At 38.4% G+C, this 22062-nt stretch overlaps 1 protein-coding gene across 1 annotated transcript; it reads left to right on the plus strand.

The window, feature by feature from the left end:
• The first annotated feature begins 1306 nt into the window (after nucleotides 1-1306).
• AVPR1A (arginine vasopressin receptor 1A) lies at nucleotides 1307-12820 on the plus strand. The gene is made up of 2 exons (XM_074226228.1): nucleotides 1307-3372; nucleotides 7741-12820. Exons 1-2 carry the CDS (start codon nucleotides 2397-2399, stop codon nucleotides 8025-8027), a joined length of 1263 nt encoding a protein of 420 aa, XP_074082329.1. The 5' UTR covers nucleotides 1307-2396; the 3' UTR covers nucleotides 8028-12820.
• Nucleotides 12821-22062: the final 9242 nt, after the last annotated feature.

The following is a 22062-nucleotide window of genomic DNA, read 5'->3' on the forward strand; positions in this document are numbered from 1 at the left end:
CCCAGCTCTGTTACCTATTCTCTGTATAGCCTGGGCTAAATCCTTTAAATCCTCTGCTTTACTTTCCTTATCTATAAAATTTTGGGATTGGACTAAATGACCTCAAGGTTCTCTTCCAGCTCCCACTCTATATCTTGGTTTTACAGATGAACAATTTAGGCTCAGAAAGCTTAAATGATTTGAACTGAAAATAAAAACCAGATCACTTGTGTGAACTTTCAGGGTACTTTTCACCAAAACACAGAATACATTTTCCTTTGAATGAGATTAAGTCCTGAGAAAGGCAGTAGTCAAGGTATGCATTTTCTTGCCCATTTTACAGATAAGAAAGTTGAGACTTTGAGAAGTCAAGTAATTTGTTCAGAATTCTCCATCTAGGAGAGGCAAGCCCATGATTTAGTCTTCAGACTCTCAGGGTGAACAAGTATTGGGAATTACACAATCCCCCTAGAAATGAATCTCTGTTTATCATCATTATCAGTTTGAATAGAGTAGGGAAGGGCTTAAAAGGACTTTTAGTCCTCTACTACCATTTTACAGATGAGGAAACTGAGGGTCTGAAAGTTTAAAATGACTAGCTCAAAGTCACACATATATATGGCAAGGGATAGGGGATGGATTTAAACTCAGGGATTCTGATTCCAAATCTGGAGGAGGTAGAATGTTCTGGGGAAACAGGATGACATCATATTGCAATAGACATATAGTCTTCTTCAGGATACTTGCCAAAAATGAAGAAATATGGGTGTGCATGTATACATGCACATTTATGCAGAATGAAAGGCATCTGAAACAAGTTCCCTCTTGCAGCCCCTGGGGGATATTTTTCAGGTAAACTATAGGAAGTTTGAGTAGAATTTAAGGGTCGAGTGCAATACATATATACACATAGATTGATAGATGATAGATAGATAGATAGATAGATAGATAGATAGATAGAGATAGAGGGCTCTGTGTGTGTGTGTGTGTGTGTGTGTGTGTGTGTGTGTGTGTGTGTGTGTGTGTGTGTGTGTGTGTGGCTGTGGGTGCTTCTCTAAGAGTGGTTGAATTCCATTCTAAAGATAAATGCATCACCTCCTTTCTCACTTCACAACTTCCCTCTGCCTCTTCTTCCCTTTTCCTACTCTGAGCTTTCCCAAACTCGAGATTCTGCCTGTTTTTTTACAAGCAGGTACTGGCTCGTGTGAGTCCTGAAACTAGTCCTGCCTTCTTCCTGTGCCCGCCCCTGACCTTGAAAGTCACTGATTTAACAGCTTATTTTTGCTGTTCTTCAGCTAAGCGGAAAATTGTCCTCGGACTAGAGGAACTAAAGCTTCAGCCCCTACAGGATGCTATTTAGGCGTCGCAGGCTTCTGGTTCCAAAGAGACTCCTCTCCTTTGGGGAATAGTGTCGTAGGGGTGCATAGAAGTGGAGGCTAGGAAAATCCTTCCTTCTCTGCTGTAGAGCAGAAGCGGAATCAGCACTGAGCCCGGGGAAAGAGGTCAATGTTCAATTCGAATCCACAGCAAGGGGAGGGGAGATTATGTATCAGGAGGTTGCATTGGATGTGACATTGAACTCTGGCCCCCAAGGAGACCAAGATTGGCCCTTCTGGGAGGGAGGGGGAGGAACGCTTTCTGAAGTGCCGCAGATCTGTGCAAAAGGAGCGCGGTGGGGGTGGAGAAGACAAGAATGATACGGGAGCGTCCGGCGATGTGCTCCGATGGGAGGTGTTGGCACGCCCGTCCAAGGCTTAGTGGAAGGGACCTGTGTGCGTCCCCGCTGCTGTGACTGCAAATTGAGGCTTTGATGCCCAAAGCCTGATAAGCTGAAAGGTGGAGGTGATGGCCGAGTAGCGGCCAGCAGGAGCACGGGGGGGAGGAAGGAGATCTGCCATGTCCTGCCCACTGAGAAGAGCCGGAACGCCTACCAGTTCGGGCTGTGTCCAGATGTTCGGCTGAGGGACTAGAGGGAGCCCCGGCTCCACCCTTTCAGCAGTGATGCAAAAAGAACAAATCACCGACGTGGAAAAGGGGGGGGGGGCTTGGCACCGGCCGTTCGGCAGCCACTGAGAGGGCAGCGCCTTTCCGGGGAAAACAAACCGAGCATAAATAAATGTGACTGGCTGGCGGTCCTTCCAGACTCCTCACCTCCTCCGAGCCTCTGAGAGAAAGGGAGGGAGCCCGGCTGGCAAGAGCCCCCCAGAAGCCAGCGGTGACCAGACGGCTTGAAGAGACCGGCAGGGGAGCGAGGCGGAGACAAAGCCACGGGCGCAGACACGGACCCAGACGGCCTGTGAAGGGCAACTGAGGACAAAAGAGGGCAGACGAGAAGACAGAGTGGAGTGAGGCTGCAAGAGACTGGAGGGGGGAGGTCGGCGTCTAGTGAAGAAGGGAGGCTGCGGTGGGGAGCCCCGATGGGCAGCCCGCGTTTCTCCGATGGGGCTTTGACCGCCTGGACAGCCGCCACCGCTAACTCCAGCCCGGAGTGGACTCCGAGCGGGGAGCCCACGGCGGCCCCCAACGGCAGCCTGGCCGTGTCGGGGGGCGACAGTCGGAACGAAGAGCTGGCCAAGCTGGAGATCACCGTGCTGGCCGCCACTTTCGTGGTGGCCCTGCTGGGCAACGGCAGCGTCCTCCTGGCCCTGCACCGCACCCCGCGCAAGACGTCTCGGATGCACCTCTTCATCCGCCACCTCAGCCTGGCCGACCTGGCCGTGGCCTTCTTCCAGGTGCTGCCCCAGCTGTGCTGGGACATCACCTACCGCTTCCGCGGCCCCGACGGCCTGTGCCGCGTGGTCAAGCACCTGCAGGTCTTCGCCATGTTCGCCTCGGCGTACATGCTGGTGGTGATGACGGCCGACCGCTACATCGCCGTGTGCCACCCGCTGAAGACGCTGCAGCAGCCGGCCCGCCGCTCGCGGGTCATGATCGCCGCCGCCTGGGCGCTCAGCTTCGTGCTCAGCACGCCCCAGTACTTCATCTTCTCCATGATCGAGGTCAACAACGTCACCAAGGCCCGCGACTGCTGGGCCACCTTCATCCAGCCCTGGGGGCTCCGCGCCTACGTCACCTGGATGACCGGCGGCATCTTCGTGGCCCCCGTGGTCATCCTGGCCACCTGCTACGGCTTCATCTGCTATCACATCTGGAGGAACATCCGCGGCAAAACGGCCACCCTGAAGAGCAGGGAGGAGGAGGCGGCGGCGGCCGGCGCCCTGCGCAAGGGGCTCCTGCTGGCCCCCTGTGTCAGCAGCATCAAGTCCATTTCCCGGGCCAAGATCCGCACGGTGAAGATGACCTTCGTCATCGTCACCGCCTACATCGTGTGCTGGGCGCCCTTCTTCGTGGTCCAGATGTGGTCCGTCTGGGACCAACAGTCCTCCTGGATCGGTGAGTCCCTGAGGGGCGCCTCTGGACAGACAGACAGACAGAGAAAGAGACAGGCACAGGGATCCAGAGACCGAGACAGAAATAAGGAGACAGACACACACAGACAGCAACAGAGACAGAAAACCCAGAAATACAGACACAGAGAAGCAGAGGCAACTAGAGACTGAAACAGAGACACAGAGACTAACAGACAAAACAAACCAGAGATATCAAGATAGAGATAGATAGAGAGAAGGTTAAATATATAGAGAAAAAGACAGACGAAAGAAACTGATGGAATGACAGGGGAGGGGTTCAGATGGGATACCAAGAAAACAAAGACTAAAAGTTTTTTTCCTCTTGACTGGTGTTCCCTCCACCACCACCATCCCCCAGCTTTCTTCTCACAAAGTAAAAATGTGTATTGAAATATATTAAATGTTGTAGAAGGAAACATTTATAGATTTTTTTTTGGACATGAAAGTCTAGGCTACGAAGGAATCTTTTGTCTTTCTACTGCTCTACTTTTGGTAGGAAAATCTCAGTTAAAATGTTTAGGGTGCCAACTAACCTGAAAAACTCAGAGTTTACCATCACTGGTCATTGAACATATAATAGTTTATACAGGCTTAAATAGAAAGTCAAATAGCCTTAGTAATTTTGCATTGACATTTTCCCCTCATTGATTGGTGAAAATCCTTAGACATTCTAATACACAAGATTAACCATGAATTCTGTCTGCTACAGGTTGTTGGGGCTAGAACTCTATCACTGCTTGAAATTGCCTTGGACACTTAGAAGTTTTTCAGAAATCATCTTACATGCAGGTTTATGTTCTTTAAAATGACTGTCAGATAATTTGGTGTTAGGTCTCCTCAGAAGCAAGTTATTTCCCCTAATTCTGAATTCTTTCATAAAGCCTGAATTTTGATTTTAGTTCTAACTCAGCTCCTCTGTCTCCCACAAGTTCATTTGGAAATGCTAGTTGGGTGTAATTATCCAGTTTCTTTCAAAATGAATTTTGATCATATAAGGAATTAAAAGTTACAAACCTTTTATAACAAACAACTCCATTGGTACATTGCACTTACCTAATAAATGTACTAGCTGAGACTCAAAGAATTCTAAAGCGAAGAAGGACTTTAGAGATCATCTGGAATCTTTCTCACTTAACCTCAAGATTCTAGTTGAGGAAAGAGAAATTTGGATATGGGACTGACTTGTCAAAAGTCACATTGCTAATATATAGAAAAGTAAGGATTTGAACCCTAAGTTTTCTGAGTGCTCCAGATTGTGCTCTTTCAAGGACACTGCCTTATACTTTTATTTTCTAACCTCTTTCCAACTGGTAAGACTAATTTCATTTCACAGCTTCTTCTGGAGACTCAGATCTCTTTAGTTAGTCATAAGTCTTGAAAAACTAATTCTACTCAACATTAAGGAAAATATTTTTTCCAGTTTAAATATTTTACCCAAGACTTTGTAAGCAACAAACATAATTACAAGGAAGTAGATGTCATTTTTAATGGGATGTGTTAAAATGTATATTCTACATTCTGTGGAGTCATAATTTTCCAGCAAATTATTCAAAGATAAATATCATTTAAGCTTATAATAAACTTTTATACTTCTACAAATGTGTTCTAAATAAATGAGAGTTAATGGGAGACATTAAAATTATTTTTCTGTTTACAATTTACAGACTTTGATTACTGGGTTTTCTTAATATTGCCAACCAAATATGAAAATAGACCTAAAGATCATATCATCAGAATCAAAATAGAATTATGAAAAGGCCTTTTTACATGCTGCTAAGACCCTAGATCATGAGTCAGGATTTATTCTTTTTTCCACAGCTTCAGACCTAGCTAGTAATCCCTGATGAGAAGGGACAGCATTTTTTATATTCAAAAAACAGCAATTTCTATAAAATTGCATTGGCATATTGATCATTCAAGTATTGAACAATCCAGAAATATAAATGTTAATATATATTTTTTCATTTTGAGAAAAGGAACAGTTTTCATTCAGGAGTCTTTTTGCAAAAGATGAAATATGTATAGCACATAGAGAATATGATAAGTAGAAGATATCTTCTATAAACCAAACCACCCATCTTACAGATGAGAAAAATCACCAGCCATTCAGTCATGCAGGTCTCCAATTCTAGTGATAACATTTATTGAGGTTAATAAGTGCCAGGTAGGATCAGAGACTTATGATTTTAAAAAAGAAGTCTATTTCAAAAGTTTTCTACTGTTTTCTAAAGGGTGTTTTTAACAGAATTAAACTTTTAAAATATTATTACTTAAGATTGTCTTAGAAGAACTATGCCGCTAAAGAAGAAAAAATATGAGTGCTTTAATGTCCTGCAAAATTCTAGTCTAAAAGGCCATCATAATTGATGTTAGATGATTTTTAAACATTAAATATTGGACACTTGTTTCCACAGTCGTTGCTGGACTCATTGGGATAATTGCAAAAGTATAGACTTGATTATTTTACTATTGGTTCATTTTGAATCATGTCTTACTCTTCATGACTGCATTTTGGGGTTTTCTTGGCAAAGAAACTGGAGTGATTTGCCATTTCCATCTCCAGCTCATTTTACAGTTGAGGAACTGAGGCAAACAAGATTAAATGACTAGCTCAAGATCACAAAGCTCTTAAGTGTCTGAGGCTAAATTTGAACTCCAGAAGACTGATCTTCCTGGCTCCAGGACAAGTACTCTATCCATTGCACTACCCAGTTGCTTTCTCAGCTTTCTCGTACATCTTCATTTCTTCTTCTCCATTAATTCTTTCCCATCTCCCTATAAATATGGTCTGATTTCCTCAATGCCACCCATCTGTCCCAGCAAATTTAATTGAAAGGGAATTTATTTCATTGATTCATTGATGTAACCATTATATCGAGCAAGGCATTCTACTGGGTATGGTTGGTGATTAAAAAAATAAACTTATGAAAGGCAAGCTAAGTCACTGCTTTTCATCCTCATTATAAGCATTCATGAAATAGTAGTGAATAGATTGGAAAGGACATCTAGTTCAACCCAAACCTGAATAAAAATCCCTTTTGATAATGTCTAGTGTTAGGGAGCTCACGATCCCCTAAAGCAATCTATTCCATTTTTGACAGCTGTAATTGTTTTGATTTTTTTCCTCACATTATTCAGAAATCTGCCTCTCAGTAGTTTCTAGTCATCATTCCCAGTTCTGTCCTCTTGCTCCAAGTAAAACAATTTCAGCCTCCTTCATCTTTATAAATTCTTGAAGATAGCTAGACTGCTTTCCTACCGCTGCCCTTATACTGATACTCTTTTCCAGTATATCCAAACCAAGTTCCTTCAAATGATCCTCAAACAACATAGTTTTCTATCTCCTCACCACTCTGCTTAAATAATCTCAACCATTTAAAACGATATTATATTTGCTTCTTGGTATCCAAATTAGGAGAACCATTTTATAAATGTGTCAAGATACATGCAACACCCCCTTGCTAATAATCACTAGACTAGAATTCTTTTCATGATCCATTTTAATAGATTGCTCCACTTTCACACAAATTATTTAATAGAGTATTATCAAGTAATTAAGATTAATTAATTAAAGCAGTTTAATTAATTGAAGATTATTGTCAAGTAAGTAAGATATAATTTTGTCATTGGAGTATTCAAAGCAGGGATTTCTTTTTTTAGGTTTTTGCAAGGTAATGGGGTTAAGTGGCTTGCCCAAGGCCACATAGCTAGGTAATTATTAAGTGTCTGAGACTGGATTTGAACCCCCCTGACTCCAGGGTCGGTGCTTTATCCACTGAGCCACCTAGCCGCTCCCAAAGCAGAGATTCTTAACCAAGGATATGTGAACTTTTAAAAATATCTTCACGTGGTATTACAAATGGTATTTATAAAAGTGATATAATTTGTTTCCATTGTGAATCTATTTTTTTCATTTATTCATTTTAAACATTATCCTGGGAGTGATCCACGGATAGCCATAGATTAACAAAGTGGTCCGTGATGTAAAGAAGGTTAAGAACTCCCCATCTTATGGATCATAAGCCAATTGAATGAAAACCAGCAAATATTTATGAAAAGTCTAATGAGATACTCTGTGCTTTGGTTCTAGGGATACAAATTTCATGGTCTCATTGATGTAGTTACACCCTCCGTGAGTATAGATTACAGTCTGTCCTCACCCTGTCAATTCTTCACAGCTTTCTGGTTTTCTTCTAGTATTTTGTTCTAGTTTTGTTCTAGTATGAGAGTATCAACTCTTTGTTCCCTGGACAAAAGTTTACATTTCTAATACCAGATTTGAAAGAAACATTTGCATAAATCTAGAAACTTCTAGGACTAATAAAATAATTCAATCTCACTTTTTGTGCAGATTCTGAAAACCCTGCCATCACCATCACTGCTTTATTGGCCTCCCTGAACAGCTGCTGCAACCCCTGGATTTACATGTTTTTCAGCGGCCATCTCCTACAAGACTGTGTACAGAGTTTCCCCTGTTGTCGAAAAATGAAGCAACCCTTGAGCAAAGAAGATTCTGACAGTATGAGCAGAAGACAGACTTCCTTTACCAACAACCGAAGCCCTACAAATAGCACAGACACCTGGAAAGACTCCCCTAAATCATCCAAGTCTATCAGGTTTATTCCCATTTCAACTTGACTTCTCTATTTATGCAGTGAGACTTCCCTGTGTAACAGTTGAAAACTTTAGGTAGGAAAAGACAGGCATCATTGGAGCATAAGAACCATCTGAGATACAAATATATAGTGTATAGTACTGAATTTCTAGAGAGCTTCTCTCACTGCTGTGAGCAAAAGTTGTAAATAATTTTATCATAACTGTTATCAAAAACTCACTTTGATGAAACCTGGGAAAGTGATTCCTCCTGGCAGAATTGAAATTAATTTCCTAACAGAAAAAAATCATAACCAATACCTCCATCCATCCTCCCCTCTCTCCCTCCTCCCAATCCCTCAACTATTCTTTCCCATTTGTTCCCAAAGAAACTAATGCATGGTTAGTTTAATATAATATCATTTAGTTTAGAGGCACCATTTTTGACTCCTAACAATTCACCTCCTGAAAGGTATTAGAAAAACTTCAAAGGAATCAGTGCTTCAGGAAACTGAGAATATTCTCTCTGCTGACACGGAAGTAAGTTGAGGACAGATATCTTAGGTTGCTCTCATCAGACTTATGCAAAAAGGGAGAAGGTTTCTTCTTACTGCCTTTGAGCATGGGATCCTCACTATGCAACTTGGGACTAGGAACTGTGGATGAACAGCAAAAGACCTACAAACTTGCATTATTAATGTATTTTAGACCCTTTGCATAGTAGAAATGAGAAATGATGGCCATCTTGTGGTATTTTCATATACAGAGAATGGTATTTCTAAAATCATTTTTAAAATGCTACAGGAGAAGAGATTTAGAATGGAAAAGGATTTCAGAAGTCATTGAATCCAACACTCTACTTTTTTTTGAAGAAAATAAGCAAAATGAGATCAAGAAAAGTTAAGAGACTTGCCCCAAAATCACAAAGATATTAAATAGCAAAACCAAGAAGATTTGAACTTTAGATCACACATTAAGCACTCTTTTTTTCTGCACCAAATAGAAACATGGAGATTGCTGTACCATAGGGGCACTTTTGGTCTTTGCTTCTTTCAAATAAGATGATTCAGAGTTTATAACACAGAAAATGGATTTATTCCCCTGATATTGAAGGCTGTGGCCTTTGCTTTAGACCCCCAGATTCCTCTTACCACTTGGCATTTTCATAGAGCCTCGTATACTTGTAGTCATACTGTTTATTTTTATCCACTAATATGGATAGTTTAGTGTCTGGGCTAGCAAAATTCTGAAATGCAAATATAGCTCTGCTGATTCATCGGGAAACTGTTTCCAATGGGCAGAAAAAAATGATTCATTTTAAATTAAGGTCTTTTGGCTTAAGGTAAGAAATGCTTACCTTTGGAGATAGGTGAATTAAAGTTCTAAACCATCCATTTAGTTGATCTCTGAACAAAAGCAAATTATAATTCTACTTTTTTCTGTTTACATAGTATCTACCATTAGGGGAACTCAGTCTACTTTTCAGTCCATTATGCTTGCCTCCTACCTTCCTCATGGAAATGATGTCAGGGTTTTATGAAACACTGCAAATGCTTTGGGTTCCTTAGAGGGAAAGATATTTGCTTATTGATGCATGTGGACATGTATGAAGAAAACTATTTTTCCCTCTTTAAGGCACTATGGCACAGGAGGCTGTAAGCATGATTCTGAGTGGAAATATCTTTATTCCCCTGACATTCCAAATTGGTAATTGTTTTCCTCCCTGAGATACTGTGTATTATGAAAAGAAAAGATGAGAAAGGGATGTTGGAAAGGAGGGAAAGTACAACTTAAGAATGGCAAAGCTCTGCCTGTTCAAGTTATGACTATGTTTCTTTAAAAAGTTGTTTTCAAAAAGGTGGGTAGATATTTTGAGATTACCCTACAGGTAAGAGCACTCTTTAACAAGAGCCTATTTGTACATCAGTAAATACAAAATCACCATTTAAAAATTTTATTTTAGTATATTTTGGAGAGAGAGCCAGAGACAGAAACAGAGAGACAGAGACAGAGAAAGACAAAGACAGACAGAACATTTCCATAAGCAAAATAAAATGAGGAATAATATATAACTCTTTTGATTGAGGTACAAGACGAGCTTTCTTTGAATCAAATTTTACCCTTTTGAACAAAGCAATTAAAAATGGTTCTCAATTTCTTCGATTGTAAAATAAGAGTTAGGTGGCCTTAAGCATCTCTAAAGTACCACTTTGATGCTCCTCAATTATACACCATGATAATAACAACTCCCAGTTATATAATACAGAGAGGTTTAAAAGCATATTCCACACAGCTCTGCTTCTGAGATCAGTTATACAGGTAGGCAAATCCCCAGACTCTGTGTGTGTGTGTGTGTGTGTGTGTGTGTGTGTGTGTGTGTGTGTGTGTGTGTGTGATGCCTATTCAAAAAAGGCAGGCAGAATATGGCAAGAAGAATATTATCACTTAGAAGACTACATGGTGACCCAAAAGTCTTAGTACAGTTTTAAGCTATTAAAGCTGGAAGACATTAAGCTACAAAAAATGAGCTTTAAACTGCACTGAAATTTTAGGGACACACACTATATTAATGACTTTTTAAAAAGATGATTAAAAACATACCCCTTTGGGCCTGAGAAATTTGGTTGTGACTGTAGTACAGATAGAAGACAAGGGCAAAGAAGAAATTCTTTGCTTTGATTTTGAGGGAAGAAAAAGCATATTTCCGATGTCCATTTGAACACTGAAGATTTCATGTTTTATTTATCAGAAGAACCTGGTTTGGTGTCATTTATCTAAGGAAACTTTGAAATAGTTAAATAAATAAACAGTTAGGAAATGTGTCATAATGGATAACCTCAGAATCAGAAATACCTAGGTTCAAGGACCTCTGATCATATTGGCCATGAGACCCCAGGAAAGACATCAAACCTCAGTGTCCTTGACAACTGCCCAAGACTTATAAGTCACAGAGAAGCTATATAATTGCATTATTATAATTGCATTCCTCTTCAGATGATCCCTTGGTGCAGTAAATATAATGCTGGCCCTGAGTCAGCTGGCCCAGAATTCGAATCTAGCCTTGGAAACTTATAAGCCATATGATGCAGGTCAGTTTCTTCAGCTTAGCACAATGATTTACTTATAGTAGGCTTAATAATAAAAGTTTATTTTCTTTCCTACACCAACAAAATCATTGATCTAGACAAATGTATGTTTATATGTAAATATGCATGTAAAGTTTCTTTATTCTCTCATCAATTAAAATTTAGGAATTATATGTAAAATATTAAGCAATTACATTCATACATATATTTTATTCAAAGAACCCTTGGAACATACACATATGTGTGTATGGAATTATAAATATTTTGATAATGTCATTATATATTATGTATATATGTATATTTATGCATATAAGAATGACGACTTGTGGGCAAGAAATAATTCATTATTGGGGGGAAGGGAATTATGTATCTGTGTTGTTATTTAGTGATTAATCAAAATCTTGAACTTTTGTAAGTTTTTTAACTGTCAAAAATCCTAATTGGGTCCTTCCTACCTGTAATAGATAGATTTAAATGAAACTGCTTGGTCTATGAATATGTTTCTCCTATACAGTGAATTTCTGTGAGCATCAAGGATGTTTTACAGCATTCAATAAGAGGTTACTTTTTTAAAGTTAAAAAATGATTATGTAACCCTCACCTGAAAAAATTGCATTAACATCCACTTATTATTTCTAGAATGTCTTTTAACCTTGTATTACTTAACTAAAAATGATCTATTGAATACTTCGTACTTTTCAAATGGAAGAACATGGTTATCTATAATCTAAATGTATTCTTAGAAGCATAAACAAGCTGTAGTCACACTGAAGCATAAACAAGACTTGCTTCTTTCACTGAAGCATAAACAGAATTTTCTTCTCACATTTATGGATAATTTTAAAAGCACTTAAAAGGAATTAAGTTCAGCTTCCCAGCTTGAAGGCCATTAAATAAGCTTGTGTAAATTTTGTTAAACAAGTTCTAGATGGGTGTAAAGAAGGAAGGATCTCCAAGTCATGGACCCCACACCTTTGTTGGGGGGAGGTCACAACAACCGATTAAAGTTTCACTAATCATGAAGATTATCATGGCTGGAGTTTGTTTTGTTATCCTCACTCTTATTCTTTCTGGTGCTGCTTTTCGAGTATCAGCTCAGAATGAGGATTTAACCGTGGACAATGTTTGTTAGGGACTGGCAGAAACCTTACCAGATTCATGATCAAAAACAAGATGTATACAATACTAGAGTTTGGGTCCTGAAGACTTGAGTTCAAATAGCACCTCTATATTCGTTACCTATTCAGTCATATCTGATTCTTTGTGAGCCCATTTGAGGTTTTCTTGGTAAAGATACATTTCCTTCACCAGCTCATTTTACAGATGAGAAAACTGAAGCAGAGTAAAATTAGTTGCTGAGGGTCCCCAGTTAATAAGATATGAGTCCAGATTTGAACTCTTGAAAATAATTTTCTGATTCCAAGCCCAGTGCTAGTTGCCCTAGATATTCTCTCAACTCCTTCATCTGTAAAGTAGAAATAATAATAATAATAATAATAATCTACCTTCCAAAATTATTGCAAGGATCAAAAGAAATAATAATGTAAAGTATTTTTCAAATCTTAAAGTGCTTTGTGAATGTTAGTGATTATCACCATATCATCACTTGACATAATCTACATGACTTTGTCAGACCTGAGGTCTGATTTCACACTCCTAGAATAAATTAAGCATATGAAACTCTTACTGACTTCAGAAAATATTCTATTTATGTATGAAATTGCAGTTTCACCTGCAGTAATACAGAAGCAGATATATATATATGTATATTTCAATATTGCTAAAAATCAATTACTATCTTAGTTCTTAAATTTTGTCAGCCACTCACAAATATCTTGCTACAATGAGTTGTAGTATAAATAAAAACTAACCTCATGCTTAGGTTTTTGAAGTATAATATGAGTGAATAAATATATTTTCCTGTTAAATGTTCAAGAAAATGAATATATAGTATCTATTGGTAAAACTAATAAGAAAGTAATTAAGTCTTGGTTGTTATGAAAATCAAAATTTATTATTGTAAAGAGAACATGTCTATACTATCAAAGTGATTTTGATCTTTATATCCCTTAAAAGGTTTATTATTATTATTATTATTATTAATTGACTAAAACAAGTAATTTTTAATATTTTAGCATCTCCTTTTCTAAAACTATTTTTTAAAGCATTTTTCTTCAGCTAGTTTATCCAACTTTGGAGGAAAAGTTTAGATTTTAAGAACTTTTAAAGGGGAAACAACAGAAAGTTTTAAGTTATGAAAGTTTTGGAGAAGCTGCAAGGCCAAGTAGGTATCACATCAGTCATAGAAGAGGTCCTGAGTTTAAATCCCATTTCAGACATTTCTTGCTATATGACTGAGGACATTTAAACTCCTTTAGCCTGATTTTCTTTATCTGTAAAATGAGGATGATAATAATAACATGTATTTCACAGGTATTGTGAGATCCAAATGAGATAATGTATGTGAGGCATTTTGCAAACAGTAGAGTGATATATAAACGTCAGTTATTATTATCATCATTATCAAATGGGTGTTATAAAGTTACACCAATTATCCCTAATGTTAGCTCCTCTACAAACCAGAATCTTCTTTCAATTCTGATATAACTGATGAGTTTCTATTTTTGATTCTGCTGTTTTTAAATGTGTTTCTTTAGATAAAAGCAAAATTTGGATTGGTTGAAAATAGTCTACATTTTAAGATTCAGCTGTTGCCCTTTGCTAATTGAGTCTCCTCCCTTCATTGTCACTGACAGAATCCTAGCTAAGGACATGAATTCCCCAAGACCCTAGGCACTGTATCCCACTGAAAGAGTCTTCACTGACGTAGAGTGGTTTCTTAATTTATAAGGCAAAGAGTGTAGATCACTCATTCATTTGAAATATTATTGGAAGTATGGGTGGCGTAGTGGCATAGTGGATAAAGCACCGGCCCTGGAGTCAGGAGTACCTGGGTTCAAATCCGGTCTCAGACAGTTAATAATTACCTAGCTGTGTGGCCTTGGGCAAGCCACTTAACCCCGTCTGCCTTGCAAAAAAACCTTAAAAAAAAAAAAGAAGAAATATTATTGGAAGTAAAAAAGATTTGATGGGAGTGTGTACTAGGAATGGAGGTTTTCCTTTTATAATTTCCACCAGACTCCTACCCAGACCCCAGGAATGAAGTAGTGAAATCCTTGAAGTAATAATGTTTCCTTGCTATAAGTAACTGTATTTCTTCCTATAAATTAACTTTCTTTCCAAAGTTAACATTTTTGTAAGATTCTCTCAATCAGATATTACACTTACCACCAAAACAAAAAAGGAAGTTATCTTAGTCAGATTTAATCTCTTTAAGAATCAGGAATGGGGGTGACTAGGTGGTACAGTGGATAGAACACCGGCCCAGGAGTCAGAAGTACCTGAGTTCAAATCCAACCTCAGACACTTAATAAATTTTTTTTTTTTAGGTTTTTGCAAGGCAGACGGGGTTAAGTGGCTTGCCCAAGGCCACACAGCTAGGTAATTATTAAGTGTCTGAGACTGGATTTGAACCCAGGAACTCCTGACTCCAGGGCCAGTGCTTTATCCACTGCGCCATCTAGCTGCCCCCAGACACTTAATAATTACCTAGCTGTGTGATCTTGGACAAGCCACTTAACCCCATTGCCTTGCAAAAACCTAAAAAACAAAAACAAACAAAAAAAAAGAATCAGGAATGGCTGACTTCTGGTAAAATTACAGAAATGTCAAAGTTTATGTTTGCAGTCATATAATTGCATTCTCTCTCTCTCTCTCTCTCTCTCATCTAATTGTGAGTTAACTCAATGTGTTACCTCTTCCAGGAATATTTGTTTTTTTTGTCTCCATTCCTAATTATGGAACAAATTCCTCATTAATGGATCTTCAATCTCCAGTGAGTTGAGTTGGTACCTGAGAAGGGGGAGGGTGAAATATTTCTTTTGGGCAACTCTGCAATTATACTGCCTGTCCTGCCTGGCATGGGAAAGAAGCCCGTAGTTGAAATTCAAAATAGAAATGAGTTCAGTATTGAATAAAGTCTACCTCATTTTCAGGGTCAGGCTAACTTCAGTCAGGAAGCTAGCCAGATTCTCATACTGCTAATCCATTGGAGTGGTTTCCAAAGTAGCTAGACTACAGGAGCCCAATAACAACTCAATCTAACAAATCAATAAACATTTATTAAAGTCCTGCTTTCTTCCAGAAACTGTTCGAATTGTTAGAATGTCAAGAAATAGGAAATGCTCCCTATCCTTAAGAAGCTTATACTCTATCATAGAGACAGTTTGCTCATATATAAACATGCAAAATATAAATAAAATAAGTATAGGGCAGGCTTTAACAGGAGCAGTTAGGTAGTAGAGTGAATAGAATGCCAGAGTAGAGCCATGAGTTCAAATCTGACCTCGACACTTACTAGTTGTGTGACACTGGGCAAGTTATTTTAACTGTTTGCCTCAATTTCCTCATTTGCCTCAATTTCCTCATTTGCCTCATTGCCTCCTCCTCAAGGAGCTGGAGAAGGAAATAACAAACCACTGCTGTCTCTTTGCCAAGAAAACCCAAAATGAATCAAATATGACTGAAAAATGACTGAACTAAAACAATAGTAGTGTGTAGAGGGAAAAACCTCCGAATTTTACTTATATCAGATATAAGCTGTTATTTGAAGTCTGTGTGACTCTCAACTCAGTCACCTACCACTTTCTTTTTCTTCTCCTCGAAAGCTTAAGAAGATAGTGTTGGGGGGGGGGGGACAGCTGATGATGTTTGTCTTTCATTCCTGAAGAAGACCACAACATCACGAAGTTGATACCATGACAATCACATGAATTGAATGTGCTATGCTAAGTCAGCAGACTCACTTTCTCCTCCAGAGTCATCTGGGTCCAGTGGCCAGATATGAATCAGGACAACTGAAGATGGCCCTGAATGTGAGGCAATCAGGGTTAAGTGATTTGTCCAAGGTCACACAGTCACTAAGTGGGAAGGGAAGGGAAGGGAAGGGAAGGGAAGGGAAGGGAAGGGAAGGGAAGGGAAGGGAAGGGAAGGGAAGGGGAGGGGAGGGGGAGGGGAGGGGAGGGGAGGGAAGGGAAGGGGAGGGAAGGGAAGGGAAGGGAAGGGAAGGGAAGGGAAGGGAAGGGAAGGGAAGGGAAGGGAAGGGAGGGGAGGGGAGGGGAGGGGAGGGGAGGGAAGGGAAGGGAAGGGGAGGGAAGGGAAGGGAAGGGAAGGGAAGGGAAGGGAAGGGAAGGGGAGGGCAGGGAAGGGAAGGGAAGGGGAAGGGCAGGGGAAGGGCAGGGAAGGGGGGAGGGCAGGGGAGGGCAGGGGGGAGGGCAGGGAAGGGAAGGGAAGGGGAGGGAAGGGGAGGGCAAGGGAGGGCAGGGGAGGGGAGGGGAAGGAAGGGAAGGGAAGGGAAGGGGAGGGGCGGGGTAGAGGAAGCTTGACTTTGGTTCAGATATCATAACTATATAAATTGGATAAGTCATTTGTCTCTGTGCCTCAAAGTTTTCATTAAGTGATTTGGATTTGAAAATCTTCAAGCTTTCTTCCAGTTCTAAACAATTCAATTTCCATATGGACTGCCATAGCTAGGAATAGCTCTTACTTTGAGAATATGGTCTCCATCCCCTCCACATTAATCCCTTTTTAATTACCCTCTACCTCTATGGTTTCCACACTTACTTTACCTGTTAGATGAAGGAGTTAGGTTACAATGTTTTTAAGGTCCCTTCCATGGAGAGGAGACAACATGGCAACAAGCAATCAATTGGAACTCAGAAGATCTGAACTAGAATCTCTGCTAATTTCTATTTTTGTGATTATGGACTAATCAACAACTAATATGCTGGTAAATGTCTAACAACCAGTTTTGGAATTGGGGGATGTGTGCATAACACATTTTGAAGTTTAATTTGCATTGTTAAAAATTTTTTCCATCACTTTCTTAATTCTAAACAATCAACAGATCAATAAGGCTATCCCCAATTTGTAACCTTTGCTCACATTGAAAATCAGATAATTGACTTTCAAGTTCAAACAGGCTCCAGCATATTCCTGCATTTAATCCATTTAGTCTCAGTTCCTTCATTTGTAGAATGAGGTTGAACTTGAGTATATTTAAAATCCCTTCTGTGGGACTAGTCTCTGTGTTTTAGCAAAAATCTGTCAGAGATGCTTTTTTTTTATTAATATAAGAGAAATCTTCCTGAAGAGTGGCCTTGCTGATCAGAAGGAAAAAAAACAGTACTTTAAGTAATTTTATAGTAATTGGGAAACAAGACTCAAAAGGATCTGATCTATGATCTGCATTTGAAGGTTCACTACACCAATGCAAATCATCACCCCTCCCCACATGCCCATCTTACTGGATTCTTGTCCATTTCTTCCCATAATTTCACGAGAGGTATTCTACTTCATATGCAAGGGAACTTCTTTGCTTCCTTACAAATGATGGTGTTGATGGTGGTGGTGGTGACAGCAACCATTTACATAATGAGAGGTTTTGCAGACATTTTGCAAATATTATCTCATTTCATTCTCCTAAATGGTAGAGGTTTGGGGTGCAAAGGTACTATTATTATGCTTATTTTATGAGTGAGAATGTTATGTAGATAGAAGTTTTAAGTCTTTTTCCTGAGGTCCTAGGAAGAACTTAAATATGTATCTTCCTCCAAGTTCAGTATTCTCTTCACTATGCCACCTAGCTGTCTACGGAAAGCATTCCTGAAGTTCTATCAGCTACAATCCCTCACTCATCTTCTGTACCTGTATAAATCTTTGAAGACATCTTTTATTTTGGAATTCCTCATTGGATTTATATTGCAGCCCTTTCATGCTTTCTTATGCTTCATCATTGCCTTCTGTATGATAGCTATCTTTGATTCTTCAAAGAATTTGTTTTGTTGCCACAAAATAGTAATATCAATAGGATGATAATTTATTTTTAGTTTTTTTTTGCAAGGCAATGGGGTTAAGTGGCTTGCCCTAAGGCCACACAGCTAGGTAATTATTAAGTGTCTGAGACTGGATTTGAACCCAGGTACTCCTGACTCCAGGGCCGGTGCTTTATCCACTATGCCACCTAGCCACCCCTAAGGAGGATAATATTTTTAAAGGAGGCTTTTGGTTTGCATGAGAAACCTGGGAATCATTTGCTTCGCAATTCTCTAAAAGTAATCCAGCACACTCTCCTCCTCTGGTTGAATTCTAGGATCAACTGGTCTGTGTCTATCTATATGTCTGCCCAAGAAATACATAATGATGACTAAACTCCATAGGTTGTCTATTGTAACGCAAGTCTGGACAATAGGCATTCCCATCTAGTTAGTCTTTCCTGTTAAGAACTGAGAAGCAAATAATGAAGAAATCCTACAGGGGAAAAAAAACCAAATGAAAGTAAGTAGAACTGTCAAATTATTTATGAAAAGGAACAATTGGGAACACCCTTGGAGAAGATCAGTCTGCTCCAGAAATTAAGGACACTCCCTGGCTTATTTGTTCAATGATAAACACAGGATGCTCCTTCTTTTGATCTAGTCCCAGCTTGAGGGCTTGAGAAGATTCCCTAACTTGATTAAACTCTCACATTCATGGAAACCAGGAAGGAAAAAAGGATACTTGTCCAAAATGATTAATTCTTAATTTTTTATAAGTAGTAAAAGGGGGCCATAATAGTTCTAATTCTCCATACTTTCCGATTCTATGAACTCTATGACTTTAGGGTTGTAAATGCAAATCTATCAGAAAATTAAAAATTAACAACAAATATTTTCTAGACTTTTTTTCAAGACCTCAGAATATAGGAAGCTTATATACATTGAGCCAACACTTAAAAACAAAACCCTTCCCATCTTAGAACTGTAGTCAATAAGTTAGCTTGTCAATATCCCTCAAATAAACCACCTTGATTTGGTTTAATTGTACCTGTACCATTCCCTTTTCTTGTGATTTCTTTCGAAACATGACTGTGTACTATCAACCCCTAGATTCAGTGTAATTATCGTAGGCAGAGGCTACTTTTATGATTATCATAAGCAGTGTTTTCAATGTTCATAAAATGTAATGAATATGTAATTTTGTTCTGTCTACCAAATACCCAAATATAGGTTCCAATACTTTTTATCATAGTCAAAATATGTATCTTAAATTACAAATAGTTATCCAATCTTATTCTGATAGAATAAGTAGAATATCCATCTGAACTTTAATTTAAATGTCATCTGCCCTTTAAAAGTTAAGTAAATATCATCAGTTAATCCAATGACCCATTAATCTCACCTCATTTCAAACTTAAAACATTCATTTCTCTCCATTTCACTTCATTTAGAGTAGCTGTATTGACCAGAATAGAAAAGATTCCTTTTTTCCTACATTTTGTTCCATATGTGTGTGCTAGAAATATATATAAATATAGTATGTACTGAATATGTATGTATGTATTAAAATATATATGTACATTAAAGTTAGTATGCTATTATGCTACTGGTGAAAATATAAAGGTCACTATTGAATTTAGGGACCCAGCATTATTCATTGACTTGGAGATACTTCTCAATTTCCTACCCCACATATGGACTTCTATCACACAATATTTGTTTTGCATAAGGAATTTTTGTAAATTTTCTTGGAATGTAAATTTCTTCCTGAATTCAAGTAAAGACAACTTTGTATAATGTGGATTTATTTAATTCAAGAAATGTCCATTCCATGATTTTATAAAAACAATTCCCCTGATCTCTCTTCTGAGTACTAGTCAAGTAATTCTTGCACTACTGAAATACTATTTTGTTCTTAACACAAAGATAGCTATTCCCATTCCCAGAGAGACAAGATGAGAATTCTGAGATTTGATTTACTTTTTTGTTAATATAATGTAACATATTATTATTGTTTTTATAGAATGTTTTCTCAGATTTTAATATTTTGTTGGAATTCAATTTTTTCATTTTAAATATTTATTGCTGCCTTTTATTGGTCTCTTCCATATTTGTTCCCCATTTTGCTCCTCCTATAGAATTCCTATCTTTAAAAAACCACCTGACAGTGATCCAGTCAAGCCAAAAAAATACATCTAGCACCTGTAGATCTCTACCTCTATAAGAGAAAGGTTATGTGTTTCTGTCCTCTCACACCAAGATCAATAATAGTATTTGATCTGAGTTGAGCTGCTTTATTAGGGTTATTTATCTCACCTTGAGAAATTCCTGGTGGGACCACAAGAGCTGGATTATGATGTCACTCCCTGTTCTGTACCCAAGCATTCACAGAATTCAAGGTTCAGTCCTTGGGAGTCTGACCTCTAATCATATAAGACTAAGGTTCCCTGTGTTCACATTCTTCAGTTCCATGAGCCCTCCTCACTTTGCTGCACTAGGGATAACAATTTTATTTATTGGAACAGATGTGTTTAGTGTTTGCCCTCAAAAGGCTGTAAAGTGGATGTTCAGAAAACAAGATAAACCACATCTAAGTGGAAAATAGGAATATTCAAATATAAAGCACTTTGTAGGATTACTAACTGGTAATAGTCCATTTTAGCTCAGCTCTCCATAGAATGTTGGTCCTGGGGTCAGAGACCTAAGTTCAAATCCAATTTCTGACACTTCCTAGCTTTGTGACCTGGGCAAGTCACATAAACTCTGTCTACCTCAGTTTCTTCATCTGAAAAATGGGAACAATAGTAGCATCTATCTTCCAGGGGTGTTGTAAGGATAAAATGCGGTCATATTTATAAAGCCCTTTTGAAACCCCAAAACATTATATAACCACTAGCTTAGAGAACTAGTACTAGAATTACTACTAAGTAATATAGTTGCATAATAACACTACTAAATATATATATACATATATGTATATATATTTAGTACATATATATGAGTTTACTACATACTATAATAGTATACATATATATGTATATAGCATACATATATAGTAGACTACTAAATTTAATAGTAGTAGTAGTAGTAGTAGTAGTAGTAGTAGTACCAGGACTAATAGTAGAGAAGTAATAATATGATAGTAGTAATAGAAACTATCTGATGATAAAATATCTAGACTTGAACAATTCTTTTTGTAGGTGGTTGCTTACTCCAAGAATGCTGGTGCACTGGCTCAGGATTCCACACTAGGTCACTTCAACTTCATGGAACCTAGGACTTCTGTACCTCTCAAATTCACAAAGATGCCTCCATACCTAGACACTTATATCTTAAGAGTTGTATTTGGTCAAATCTTCAAAAGGCAACTAACTACAGCCCCAGGAAAAAGTTCATCTAGTGGAGTTCATGTTCCACATGGAAGTAGAAACAATGATAGAAGAAAGAATACAGTCCATCTCCTAAACCCTCTCACAAGGAGCCTGGAGACAGAGTGTACTATATTACACATGGTAGAATTATGGCCAAGATAAAAAAGTGGAAGCTATATCTTCTTTTATCTGCAGTAGTACATATGTGTGTATATTTGAGTGTGCATACACATGTGATGTGATAAATGGGGACATTACAAGGAAAGGGAGCAGAGGGGTTAACCAAGGAGCCACTTGGGGACACAAGTCATTCAGTGCTGAGTCACCACATGACCCTTCATAGGTGATCAGAATTAGGAAGGTAATTCTGAACATATTCAATCTATGGGATATCCTTGTGCATTTACACTCTTATGTGTTATTTTTTTAGTTCTGTTTTATTTATGTTAATATTCATCAGATCTTTCCATTTTCCCCCTGAATTCCTCATATTTGTCGTATCTAATGGTAAACTGATAATTCACTACATCCATATATGACAACTCATTCAACCATTCCACAATTGATGGGTACATATTTTGCTTCAAATTTTTGACTATGACAAAAGGGACTACTATACAAAGTAAAAGATTATATATATACATACATGCATAATATGCATCCTACATGCATACGTATGTATGTACATACATAAATAGGTAGAGCTAGAGATAGAAATGTTATGTATAATATTTTTCTATGATTTCCT

Source organism: Macrotis lagotis, chromosome 2 (assembly GCF_037893015.1).
Source record: "Macrotis lagotis isolate mMagLag1 chromosome 2, bilby.v1.9.chrom.fasta, whole genome shotgun sequence".
Taxonomy (NCBI): domain Eukaryota; kingdom Metazoa; phylum Chordata; class Mammalia; order Peramelemorphia; family Peramelidae; genus Macrotis; species Macrotis lagotis.